Source organism: Cebus imitator, unplaced genomic scaffold (assembly GCF_001604975.1).
Source record: "Cebus imitator isolate Cc_AM_T3 unplaced genomic scaffold, Cebus_imitator-1.0 Scaffold180, whole genome shotgun sequence".
In the NCBI taxonomy this organism is placed as follows: Eukaryota; Metazoa; Chordata; class Mammalia; order Primates; family Cebidae; genus Cebus; species Cebus imitator.
Genome location: NW_016107495.1, coordinates 932,461 through 944,411, shown reverse-complemented (window position 1 = coordinate 944,411; position 11,951 = coordinate 932,461). Strand labels below are relative to the sequence as shown.

The 11,951-nt window shown below is 51.1% G+C and overlaps 1 protein-coding gene across 7 annotated transcripts in view; it reads left to right on the top strand.

The window, feature by feature from the left end:
- Positions 1-11,951, top strand: part of SLC5A6 (solute carrier family 5 member 6) — a 55,169-nt gene that overhangs the window by 1,442 nt on the left and 41,776 nt on the right. The window contains exons 1-17 of one of the 7 annotated variants that reach the window (XM_037744623.1): positions 1,030-1,048; positions 1,200-1,272; positions 2,070-2,602; positions 2,910-2,975; positions 3,309-3,360; positions 3,720-3,787; positions 4,301-4,455; positions 4,876-5,016; positions 5,194-5,323; positions 5,710-5,798; positions 6,249-6,361; positions 6,713-6,780; positions 7,500-7,586; positions 7,731-7,912; positions 8,129-8,232; positions 8,475-8,590; positions 8,949-9,935. In XM_037744623.1, the coding sequence (XP_037600551.1) occupies positions 2,210-2,602; positions 2,910-2,975; positions 3,309-3,360; positions 3,720-3,787; positions 4,301-4,455; positions 4,876-5,016; positions 5,194-5,323; positions 5,710-5,798; positions 6,249-6,361; positions 6,713-6,780; positions 7,500-7,586; positions 7,731-7,912; positions 8,129-8,232; positions 8,475-8,590; positions 8,949-9,095 (1,911 nt within the window). In that variant the 5' untranslated portion in view covers positions 1,030-1,048; positions 1,200-1,272; positions 2,070-2,209 and the 3' untranslated portion in view covers positions 9,096-9,935. Of the gene's footprint in view, positions 1-1,029; positions 1,049-1,199; positions 1,273-2,069; positions 2,603-2,909; positions 2,976-3,308; positions 3,361-3,719; positions 3,788-4,300; positions 4,456-4,875; positions 5,017-5,193; positions 5,324-5,709; positions 5,799-6,248; positions 6,362-6,712; positions 6,781-7,499; positions 7,587-7,730; positions 7,913-8,128; positions 8,233-8,474; positions 8,591-8,948; positions 9,936-11,951 lie in introns of those variants that run through there. The other 6 variants (XM_017545583.2, XM_017545584.2, XM_017545585.2 and 3 more) reach the window with 6 other exon arrangements.

The following is an 11,951-nucleotide window of genomic DNA, read 5'->3' as shown; positions in this document are numbered from 1 at the left end:
AAAAAAAAAAAAAAAAAAAAAACCAGCCTGTTGGAAACCTTGTAGAACATGTGATCCAAGAGTTGCCAGCTGTGATTTCCGCTCTATTGGCCCCAAGAAGTTCAGAGTTCAGGTTTAGTCTGCATGAGGCCATAGCTTGCCAGCCAATGTCTGCCTAAGAACACACCGTGGGAGAGCCAGAAGTCAGCCTAATCTTTCTCCTAGTGGGCAAAAGCAGAAGACGCAGTTTAATATGTCTCTTGGTTGGTTGAATTCTAAACTATGTGCTGTGAATGACTGACTACATCACTTTGCCCCTCCCCTGGTTCTGGGAGTAGTGAACACCTGTCATAGCTACAGACAGTACTTCTTCTTTCTCTCTTGTTTTTTATCATGCTGCGTAACCTTGAGCAAGTTATTTAATCTCCATTTTCTTGTGATAACTGGAGAGTATTCATGTCTCAACCTGAGACATGGTGTTTTCAAAAGTTATTACTTCGTTATTTATTATTGCTAATGTTTATAAAGCGCCTCACACACTGCTGGGTTACATAGCAGGTGTTCAAGGAGTGTTAACTGTCGTCATGTTAGGCTGTCTAACTACATGGCATTCTCTGTTTTTTCCCCATACCAGTAAATACACCAGTAAATACAGCAGAGGATTGCCTCTGAAGACAATATGGTATGCATGGAGAACAGACAGGGTGGATGGTGAATCCCTAGACCTGGGTTCTAATTTACCCTCTGACAATAGTAGGCTCTGTGGTTTTAGAAAGGTCACTTGAAACATCTGAGCCTTAGTGTGTTTATCTGTGAAATGGTCAGTGGTGGGGGGGTTGGTCATAATAGAGGTATCCAAAGATTTAAGATTTTAAATATTGTGATCCCCTCCCTCTTTCTCTGAGGATTGTGGTATATTCTTGGAGGATTAACATATCTTGTGTAGGAGTTGGAAAATCAACTTTCAACTTTCCCATCTTTCCAGTTCCTGCTTTCCAACTCCCTCCTGCACAGAGTGCCAAAAGTACTTTAGGCTGAAAGACTAATCCATCGAGGAATGCTATTGAATGTGAGTTCCCTTTTCCCTTTTCTGGAGTCGTTGGAGTTTGGGGGCCATAGGGTGACAGGGTCATTTGGAGCACAGCAATTGGTTACCTGAAGGGGCCAGAACAAATGACTGCTGAGCGCCACCCCACCCCCAATTCCTGATCTCACCACAGCCACTCATAGAGCCAGATCTTCAGCTCTGCAACTCCAGGCAACTCTGCCTCAGGACAAGGATTGCTTTTCCAGGTAGGTGTCTGCCCCTAGCAGGATGCGACCACTCTCTCTGGCTGGTGCCTTTGCCTCTCAGCTCCTTGGCTGGGTTGCTTCTCTCCAGAATGGAGAATCATAACTCTGAAACCCTGACCCTAGCATGGTGCCCTCTCACCTTTCCCCTCTCACTTTTGAATCCAACAACTCTTCCTGCGTCTGCTTTTGGCTATGGTGTGGCAAGTAGAGGGGTTGAGAGGCGGGTGGCAGCACTTATTTAGTGATGTTGGGGAAAACCTAGTGGTTGGCCTGGGGCTGCCACAGAGGCAGTCTTACCGATGATCAGTTAGGAGGATGACACTGGAGATCATGGGTAGCAAGGGCTGAGGCCAGGGGCAGTAGGGGAAGCCCTGCTGCCATTAGTCTCCATGTTGTCTTTCCTGCTGGGCTGTGGCGCCAGGCTGGGCTCTGCTGGCTTAGTATGTTGTAGTGACTAGGTCTGTGCCTTCAAGTGGGGCCAGGAAATTCTGCAAAGAAACTTAGGCTAGAGTTTATTTTTCTTTTGCTACTTGGGTGGAGACCTAAGAAGTTTCTTGAATTTCACAGCTCTTGCATACCCAAAGGTCCTGGCCAAGTTCTGTTGTCTCTTGGCTATGTCACTCTGCTGCTTCCCCCTCACTTACCTCCCCTACCAAACCCATATCAGGGACTCCAGACCCTGAAAGGCTACCGCTATGCTGGCTGGTCCACTTCTGGTGGGCGTGGGATATACAAGGCCCAAGGGTGAATGGCTACCAAGGCAAAATAGGCCTTACTAAGAGCTAATTCCTTTGCAGCTCACCCTGAACAGTATCATTCCGTGGAGGAAGACTGTGAGACCTTGGCTGGAAGCCAGGTTGTAGCCACACATCCGCCCCTGCCCTAGCCCAGAGCCCTGGAGCGTCAGCTGGCTGCAGATCACAGATACAGTGAGGATATGAGTGTAGGGCTGGGCATCTCAGCCCCTCTTACCCCAACCTCAGACACAAGCATGGGCACGTCCACCTTCTCCCTTGCGGACTATGTGGTGTTCATCCTGCTGCTGGTTTTCTCTCTTGCCATTGGGCTCTACCATGCTTTTCGTGGCTGGGGCCGGCATACTGTCGGTGAGCTGCTGATGGCGGACCGCAAAATGGACTGCTTTCCGGTGGCACTGTCCCTGCTGGCCACCTTCCAGTCAGCTGTGGCCATCCTGGGTGTGCCATCTGAGATCTACCGATTTGGAACACAGTATTGGTTCCTGGGCTGCTGCTACTTCCTGGGGCTGCTGATACCTGCACACATCTTCATCCCCGTTTTCTACCGCCTGCACCTCACCAGTGCATATGAGGTGAGCAGGGACAGAAGGAAAAAGCACATGGGACCACTGGGGTTGGGGTGGAGAGGATAGACAGGCACATCTGAAGGACCTGGGACTCTGGACCTTCTCCACCTAATGAGAATGACAGAAAATTCATTGTGTGTTTTTAGTTCTTTGATGTCGGGAGTGGGAGCAGGGTTGTAGAGGGTGCATGCCAAGTGGGACTCAGAGAGGGTATGGGTTGGATATTCCCTCGTGCTCCTGAGCATCTTGAGGGAAGTTTTGTGTGAGTTGTGGGGGTGAAGTCAGGAGGAAAACCTTTTTTCTGTATACCCAGTACCTGGAGCTTCGATTCAATAAAACTGTGCGAGTATGTGGAACTATGACCTTCATCTTTCAGATGGTAAGTAGAATGAGGATAGAAACCAAGCCTGGGGCATGTTGGGGGACCTGAACTCAAGTGTGCTGAGGGAATTCAAGTCTCCCCTTCTGTGAGACTGGCAGGATTGAAATTCCTGCTAGAGGTTAGCATCTGTAAAGCCCCTGGAGGCCTATTCCTTCTAATTCCAGCACAGGTACTATGGTGGCAGCAAGCCAGAATTTGGGAGGAGGAGGAAGAGGGAAGGGAGCCTAGGTGAGAGGAAGCCATGAGTATATTGGTGCTAAGGCCCATCTTTCTTCCTCTCTCTTCCCACCCTCCCCCTTTCCCCCCTCACATTTTTTCCACATCCAACAGGTAATCTACATGGGGGTTGTGCTCTATGCTCCATCCCTGGCTCTTAATGCAGGTGAGGAGTCACACAGCCATGGGAGGCTAGGAAGGCACATTTGGGAGGGGCAGATGGAGAAGAGTGTGTGGAAAAGAACCTGACCTTGGACAGGGAATTAATTTACATGTACTGCTTAAGCCTTTGGGTGGGTCTCTACCAGAGGGAGGCTTGGTCCACCTCACTTGAAGGCTGGTGACATGTTACCATACCTCATCTGAACTGGTTAAGCAATACCTTTTGGTGGAGCTCTGCAAACTTTTTTTTCCCATTGTGGTGAATGATTTATTTCATTGTTGATCACCAAATGCTTTATCTCTGTGGCATGACATGATTGCCCCACCAAGGCTTCTAAGCTCATGTGGCTTATGTGCTTACAGTGACTGGCTTTGATCTGTGGCTGTCAGTACTGACCCTAGGCATTGTCTGTACCATCTATACTTCTCTGGTAAGTGCAGCAAGTCCTGGTGGGGGGGAGGGGAAGGGATGAAGTAAAGAGGGGAGATGGGAAGAGAAGGAAGAGAAGAGATAAGCTGAGAATATAGGTAAGGAGAATACAGGTGAAATTCTAGGGTGGGATGAGGTAAGATTTATGATAGGATTTAGCAGTGGGTATGGCATATGAAGGTAGAGGATGGGATGGGAATGATGTCAACAGAGTCACAGCAATTATATGCCTAACGGAGGAGAGTCCCCTCATTGGTAGTATGTCTTTAGGGTGGATGGTTACAGGAGTGTCCAAGAGAGAGAATATAGTCATGGGTTTTTAGTTTCTGTTTCTGGTTGGGTCAGTAAAGCCCCTTCCTCATTTCTCTTTTATACTTATCACTAGAGACAGAAAATAAAAACTGGCTTCAGGCTGCAAAAAAGCCTAAAACAAAACAGAACAACAAAATAAGGCAGGTTGGACAAGCTGCGTTTGGAAGGCCTCTGTGGTAGGTTTGCTGTGCTTTCCTTGCAGGGTGGACTGAAGGCTGTTATCTGGACAGATGTGTTCCAGACACTGGTCATGTTCTTTGGGCAGCTGGCAGTTATCATTGTGGGGTCGGCCAAGGTGGGCGGCCTCGGGCATGTGTGGGCTGTAGCTTCTCAGCACGGCCGCATCTCTGGGATCGAGTAAGTATGCCCCTACCCCTGGCTGGGGTCTGCAGTTGCCTGGGTGCTGAGCCCATCTTAGAGGCTGGTCTTAGGGCTCTAGTAAGCAGAGGGCATATTGGGAAGCCTGAGGTGTAGCAGCAGACAGCGGGAAACTGGCCCGGCAGAAATGGAGGGTGATTACGGTGCCCGGCTAGTATTTATGGAGGGTCAGGACATTACCTGGGATCAGTACTTGAAATGAGGCTGTGGTGGAAGAGTGGAGCCTCCCTCTAACTGGCTGCGGTGTCTCTCGAGTGCATCCAGCTTCTTGCCTTCAGTCACTCCCTTGGCCCTAGCAGTGGTATCTCTCCATTCCTCTCCACTGACTCCTGTTACCAAGAGGGCAGGAAGGCTGTGTCTCTGGGGCTTTGCACAATGACTGGGTGATGTCTGTTACAGGCTGGATCCGGACCCCTTTGTGCGGCACACCTTCTGGACCTTGGCCTTTGGGGGTGTCTTCATGATGCTCTCCTTGTATGGGGTGAACCAGGCTCAGGTACAGCGGTACCTCAGTTCACGCACGGAGAAGGCTGCTGTGCTGTGAGTGCAGGGCCAGGAAGAGAGTGGAGCAAGGTCTGGGGGAAGGGGTTCCCTAGAGATAATTGGGGTGGGGCAGGATGCCAGAGTGCATACACATCCACTGGGGTGGGTCACCTGAGGTCAGGGGCACATGCCTGAGGGTGCCTGTTAATGTAGGCTCTCCTCTTGGCATTGCAGCTCCTGTTACGCAGTGTTCCCCTGCCAGCAGGTGGCCCTCTGCATGGGCTGCCTTATTGGCCTGGTCATGTTCGTGTATTACCAGGAGCATCCCATGAGCATTCAGCAGGCTCAGGCAGCCCCAGACCAGGTGAGAAGGCCCTCTCCTGTTCCTGTGAGGGCAGGCCTGGCCCCTCACTAGGAGTGTCTAGGTAGGAAAGGACTGACCTGCAGAAAGGACTCCCACCCTGGGTGGGAGATGGTTGTAAAGTCCTTTCCCACTCTGAGATGGTAGTAGTCTAACTTGGGAGGATCCCAGCCTGTGGGCAAATTGTCATTCCCTCTGCAGAGCCCATTTTCTCTCCTCTTAATGTGCAGTCACTTGGATCAGCAGAAACGGCTGGGCCCTGGTTTCCCTTCTAACACACCCAGTCGCAGTACACTTGCTGGGGCATGTGCAAAGGGAGCTTCCCTACAGAGCCACCCTGGGAAGGCCCCTCTCTGAGGACAGCTCTGTACCTCCCGCTCTGCTTGCAGTTCGTCCTGTACTTTGTGATGGATCTCCTGAAGGGCCTGCCTGGCCTGCCGGGGCTCTTTGTTGCCTGCCTCTTCAGCGGCTCCCTCAGGTACTCCCTTTGACCATCTCACTCAGGCCTGAGTCACCTGACCCCCATTTGGTACAAGGTGATGAGTGAAGTGGGGTGGCGAGGGGAGGGGGAGGGGAATCCCTCTGAGTTTCTTACTGTGCCTATCCCATCTGTGTGGGTAACAAGGATTAGCTCATCTCTGTAGGCCAGAGCACATTTTCTCTCAAGAGATACCCCTGTTTTGGTTAAGAGCTCTTTTATGGTACCATAAATTGATCTACTTGAATGAAACCCATATCCACATTCAGAAAAGAACTGTGTCCTTGCCTTCCAGGGCTGATCTGAGGTGGCATTAGGTCCAACTATGAGGAGGTTTCCCGGTGGTACGTGCCATCTCCCCGCTTTAGGGCACCATTTCCTCCATAGAGTTCCATAGGGCTGATAGTTCTGCCTTGCTCAACTGCTCATCCCCTTATTCCTCTTTTTCAGCACTATATCCTCTGCTTTTAATTCTTTGGCAACTGTGACAATGGAAGACCTGATTCGACCCTGGTTCCCTGAGTTTGCTGAAGCCCGGCCCATCATGCTTTCCAGAGGCCTTGGTGGGGTCATGCTTCCTTATTTTTTCAGCCTGGGTCTTTCTAAGCTACACCCTGACCACTGTCATCAATCTGCTGTAAAACACCCACTTTATCCAGGGCTCAGCACTTGCCTAATGAAGCACACAACCTTCCCTACGTGCATGGTTGTTTACATCTCAGGGCATGGTCTAGGAAGGTCTCTGAGTCACATAGGAATGAGGACTTGGTGGGAGGAAGCTGGAGCATGATGTAATATGCCTTTGTTTTCAGGGAGACAGAGGTGGTAGTTTGGCTGAGCAGGGAGCCTTGCTTTACCCCATTGCTTGTATTAACCCACATCTTCTTGTTTTCTCTCCTCTCCTTTTTCCCCAGCCTTTGGCTATGGGCTACTTTGTCTGGGAATGGTCTATATTTCCTCCCAGATGGGACCTGTGCTGCAGGTAATAACTATAGAGGGTAGAAAGCAGTTTTAAGGGAGAGAAAGAATAGATTGAAACAGGAAGTTGAGAAAGTCAACTATATTAAGGGGAGTGACCAGGGGGCAGGTGTAAAAGATTCCCCTTTGATGGACCACCTTTACTGTGAACAGACTTTCAAGCAGCCAGAGGCCCCAGGGTCATTCCTGGGATGTTGTAGGCTCAGAGAGCTAAGGATCAGCCTCAGAGGAGAACCCAAAGCACATCTCTCTCCCCATCAGCCCTTCAGCGGCCATTCCTGCCCTCTGGAGTTCTTTTTTTGAGACGGAGTCTCGTTCTGTTGCCCAGGCTGCAGTGCAGTGGCATGGTCTCGGCTCACTGCAACCTCCACTCCCGGATTCTAGTGATTCTCCTGTTTCACCCTCCTGAGTAGCTGGGATTACAGGCATACACCACCATACAGGCTAATTTTTGTATTTTTAGCAGAGACGGGGTTTTACCATGTTGGCCAGGCTGGTCTCGAACTCCTGACCTCAGGTGATCCACCCGCCTTGGCCTCCCAAAGTGTTAGGATTACAGACCTAAGCCACGGTGCCCGGCCACTTCTGGATTTCTGATTGTCCCCATAAAAGAGACAGATCTGACAAGTGGGGCTCTGAGGCCATGGTGGGTGGCTGTGCCCTATGGTAAGGCTGGGCATCTCTGAGTCTGTGTTCTTTTTTCTTCTCTCCCTGTCCTCCTAGGCAGCAATAAGCATCTTTGGCATGATTGGAGGGCCACTGCTGGGACTCTTCTGCCTTGGGATGTTCTTTCCTTGTGCCAACCCTCCTGTGAGTGATGCATCTGGATCCACAGTCATGTGCAGTGGGATGGGCCTGGGGGACAGGTTGGCAGGGCTGTCACCTGTCCCAGTGGAGAGCTGGGAACTGCTGTGAGGGCTGGCCTTGTGACAGGTGTGCACTGTGTCTCGGCAGGGTGCTGTTGTGGGCCTGTTGGCTGGACTTGTCATGGCCTTCTGGATTGGCATCGGGAGCATCGTGATCAGCATGGGCTCCCACATATCACTCCCTCCCACTAATGGGTCTAGCTTCTCCCTGCCCAGCAATCTAACCGTTGCCACTGTGACCACACTGATGCCCTCGACTACCCTCTCCAAGTAAGGCGGGGCTTGCTGTCTTTCTCCTTGTTTTCTCAAAGCCCTCCTTTGAGGGCTTTCACAGGGGTCTTGCTAAGGGATAGGCCACCAGAGGCCCCAGGGAAATGTTGGGTATTGGGTCCCAAGACCCTGGGACCATGCGGGCGAGTGGAGACTGGTGCCCAAGGAATGCTCTGCCAACAAATTGCTGATTATCCTCCCCTCTGCTCTTCTCAGGCCCACAGGGCTGCGGCGGCTCTATTCCCTGTCCTACCTGTGGTACAGCGCTCACAACTCCACCACAGTCATTGTGGTGGGCCTGATTGTCAGTCTGCTCACCGGTGAGGGTGTGGGATTGCAGTGCAGATGAGCACCGAGGGTCTATGGGAGAGCCCTAGGGGACTCTACCCTCTGGGGAGAAAGGCTCCTGCCCTCTGAGCTCTTGGGTGTCCGTAGCTGTCAGGTTTTTCTGCTGGGATGTAGGAGGTGGGTGGGGACTCGGGCCTCTGCGGCCCAAGGGAGGACATGGGTCCACTGCTGTGGATGGTTCCACGCAGAGACTCAGAAGCACCTCTGCCTTCAGGAGGAATGCGGGGCCGGTCCCTGAACCCTGCGACCATTTACCCAGTATGGCCGAAGCTCCGGGCCCTCCTGCCCTTGTCCTGTCAGAAGCGGCTCCACTGTGGGAGCTACAGCCAGGTAGTACCTGCTGTCCAAGTGACCCCTCCCTGCCCTTCTCCGCAGATGCTGACCCTCCAGGTTCCCTTCCACCCCTTTTCTCTCCCCCTTCCCTCGGTGCCCCTCTCTCTCAGGATCAGCTAAACCTGGACTGTCCCACATGGCTGTCTCAGCTTCTACCCATAGGGGATGCACTGGCTTGCGGGATAGAAGGATCTCAGGGCTCAGAGGAGATCAGCCCCAGTCTGGGCTGGTCAGCTGCCCTCCCCTTGCTGCGCTCCCCACTGTGCTGTCTAGCAGGGACCTTTTCTATGTGAATCCCATCACCATCTGTAGTTCATATTTACCAGCTCCACCCTCCTTTGCTCTGTGTTTGTAGAACCACCTCATAGATGGTGAGCTGTTTTCCAAGAAGCTGAGGAATGGTGTGCTGGGGGACAGCAGAGACAAGGAGGCCATGGCCCTGGATGGCACTGCCCCTCAGGGGAACAACCCCACCTGCGTCCTCCATGAGACCTCCCTGTGATGTTGACTCAGGACCCCGCCTCTGTCCTCACTGTGCCAGGCCGTAGCCAGAGGTCACCCTGTAGTACAGTGATGAGTCTTGGTGTGTTCTGCAGGGACAGGCCTGGATGACCTAGCTCATACCAAAAGACCTTGTTCTTAGAGGTTCTCGCCGGCAGTAGAAGCTGTTACATCTCAAGCATGTGAGGCACTGTTTCCCTCCTCGCCTGCCAATCTGTTTTCTAAAGGACCAGGCTTGGAGGGAGCAGGATCATGTCAGAAATAAGGATAGAAGTGCATCCTCTGGGGAAAAGATAATGGCTTCTGATTCAACATAGCCAGAGTTCTTTGAAATGGCTAGAAACAGTACTCCTGTCATAACTGCCCCAGGGCCCAATTCAAGACTAACCGTCTCCACTGTGAAACTGGAAGCTGCGTCCCCTGTAGTCCACATCTCAGCACCAGTTCTGCCAGCCACAGTGGGCCCCTGTGATTACTTTCAGATAGCCTGTGACACTCAAGCCCCTCTCATTCTTATCTGTCTACCTCTTGTGAAGAGGGAGGTTTTGGTGTCCCTGGGTCTCTGGAAATAGAAGATCCATTTGTCTCCTTTGTGTAGAGCAGGCAAGTTTTCTGCCTCACTGCCTCCATCCTCCACCTCTGAGATGGACACTTAGAGACGAGGTAAATGTGGATCCCAGAAACCAGGGCCATGACTGGGTCCACTGTAGAACAGCCGTCTATTTACCCGACTCCTGGGCCAGGCCACTATGGTGTCATTTCTGTCATCTCTGCCTGGTTTCCTTTTGGAGTTTCTTCCCCACATATTGTTCCTGAGGAATAAAAACTACCATTGGACCTAAAATTTGGGCTCCTGTACTCTCTCCGCCTGCTCTTGTCCACCCTGTTGCATCCCCTGGATAAGGAGTCCCATCCCACGTACAGGACACCTTCCCGTGCTGAGGAGGGGGGCTGCTGTCAGGGATAGCATTGTGCTCACCAGGGTGGAAGATACACACTCTCTCCTAAGGTTTCTCATCCCCTGGGGCTTACTTAGTCTATTCCTTCTCTGGCTCCATTTTCTCTTTGCCAGAACAATCTTTTGCTCTCAGGTTTTTACTTTTGGAACTGGTGGAAGAATGTTCCCATATGATTTTAGAAATGGAACATTCTGGCTGGACTTTTACGGTCTTATGAAGAACAGCATGCTCATACCCTCCCACACCTGGCCTGTGCTCCTGCCTGGCCCTGTCCAGCTGCCCACATCAGCTCTGCACAAGCTCTCCAGGGTCTCCTAGCAGAGACCCGGTCCCAGGCATATCTGAGTTTAGCCTTACCTGAGGCCTTCTCCTGGAGCTTCTAGAGCACATTCTAGCTGTTCTCACATTCAGTGCAGCTCAGGCCTGGGATGTTCTGTGTCCCTTTTTCTACCTCTACCCCATCTCACTCAGTCACACCCCAGCCCCTTTCACCTCTGCCCTGGCCAGCCCTGTGGAGGAACAGGGCCCGGCTGTGCCAAGAGTCCAGACACTAGCCACTCCCAACCTGCCCAGTCTGTATTTATATTCATGACGATAATGATGTCTCCTAATGGATCTAAAACCTGCTGCCCTGAATTTTTTTTTTTCCATTCCACAAGGCTCTGGTCTTGAACATGGACATTCCTTCTCAGTATGGACTTTAGATATCTGGTCATGATCTATTCTAGGTCTAGGAAGGTACTTTGACCGGCCAAAGATATGTCCACTGAATTTACCATATTTCACACGTCTGAGTGGTACAGGGAGAATTGGGAGAATGATATACCCAGGGTTTAATTTGCCAAATTAGGGCAGAAGTGAGTCTATGTGAGAGGACATGAAAACATTTTACTAGGGGCCTCTGGCCTCAGGCCTATTTTGTTTTGTGAATTAAAAACTCAATGATGGAAAGTTGAGAAGCCTATAATTATCGTTTAGAAAAGAATCCTTTGGGAGACAGGCAAGAGGATTGCTTGAGGCCAGGAGTTCCAGACTAGCCCTGGCAACATAACCAGATGCCGTCTCTACAAAAACAAAAATTAGCCTAGCCCGCATGCTGGCATGTACCTGAGTCCCAGCCACTTGGGAGGTTGAGGTGGGAGGATTGCTTGAGCCCAGGAGGTTGAGGTTGCAGTGAGCCAAGATTGTACCACTGCATTCCAGCCTGGGCAACAGAGTAAGACCTTTAAAAGAAAAAAAAATCCCTTTTCTTTCATAGATTGTTTTTGGGGAATGTAATTGAATCTATCATGCCAGGGTCCCAAATTCAAGCCTTATTTGTTTCCCGATTCAGGTGCCCTAGTAGAGCTGCTTCTAGGACAAGGTCTCACCAACATAGGCAACAGGAACTGAGAATGTCTATGAAAACTAGAAGTGGACAATTTGTAGCTCAAGCCCTACAGGAAGGTGAGACTGAGGATTGTATGTCATCAAGAACTGTTGAGGGAATGGGATCTTGTCTGGATTCTTGGGGCCTGACCTCTGAACTCATTTCCTGGCCAAGCCAGTGTGTGTAGGAGAGTTGAGAGCAGGATACCCCTCACTGCTGCCCTTGGTCCAGGGTTTTAGCATAAAAAAATACATTGGTCATATCTGCAAACACTAGGATTGTAAAGTGAGTAATGCTCACAACTGCACTCTCTAATTCCTCCAAGAATTGTGCACCCTTCTGGTAGAAGTGAGGAGAGTCCCAGAACATGCCATGTTGACTCTGCCCAGAGGTCTGCCCTCCTCTCTGTAGTCCCTCCCCCTGGGACCCAAGGGCACTGTTTCTTGGCTAACAACCTCACCCACCCTACCAATCTGCCAAAAGTTCTAGACCTAACTGGGCCCTCATTTGTTCAGTATATTTATCAATC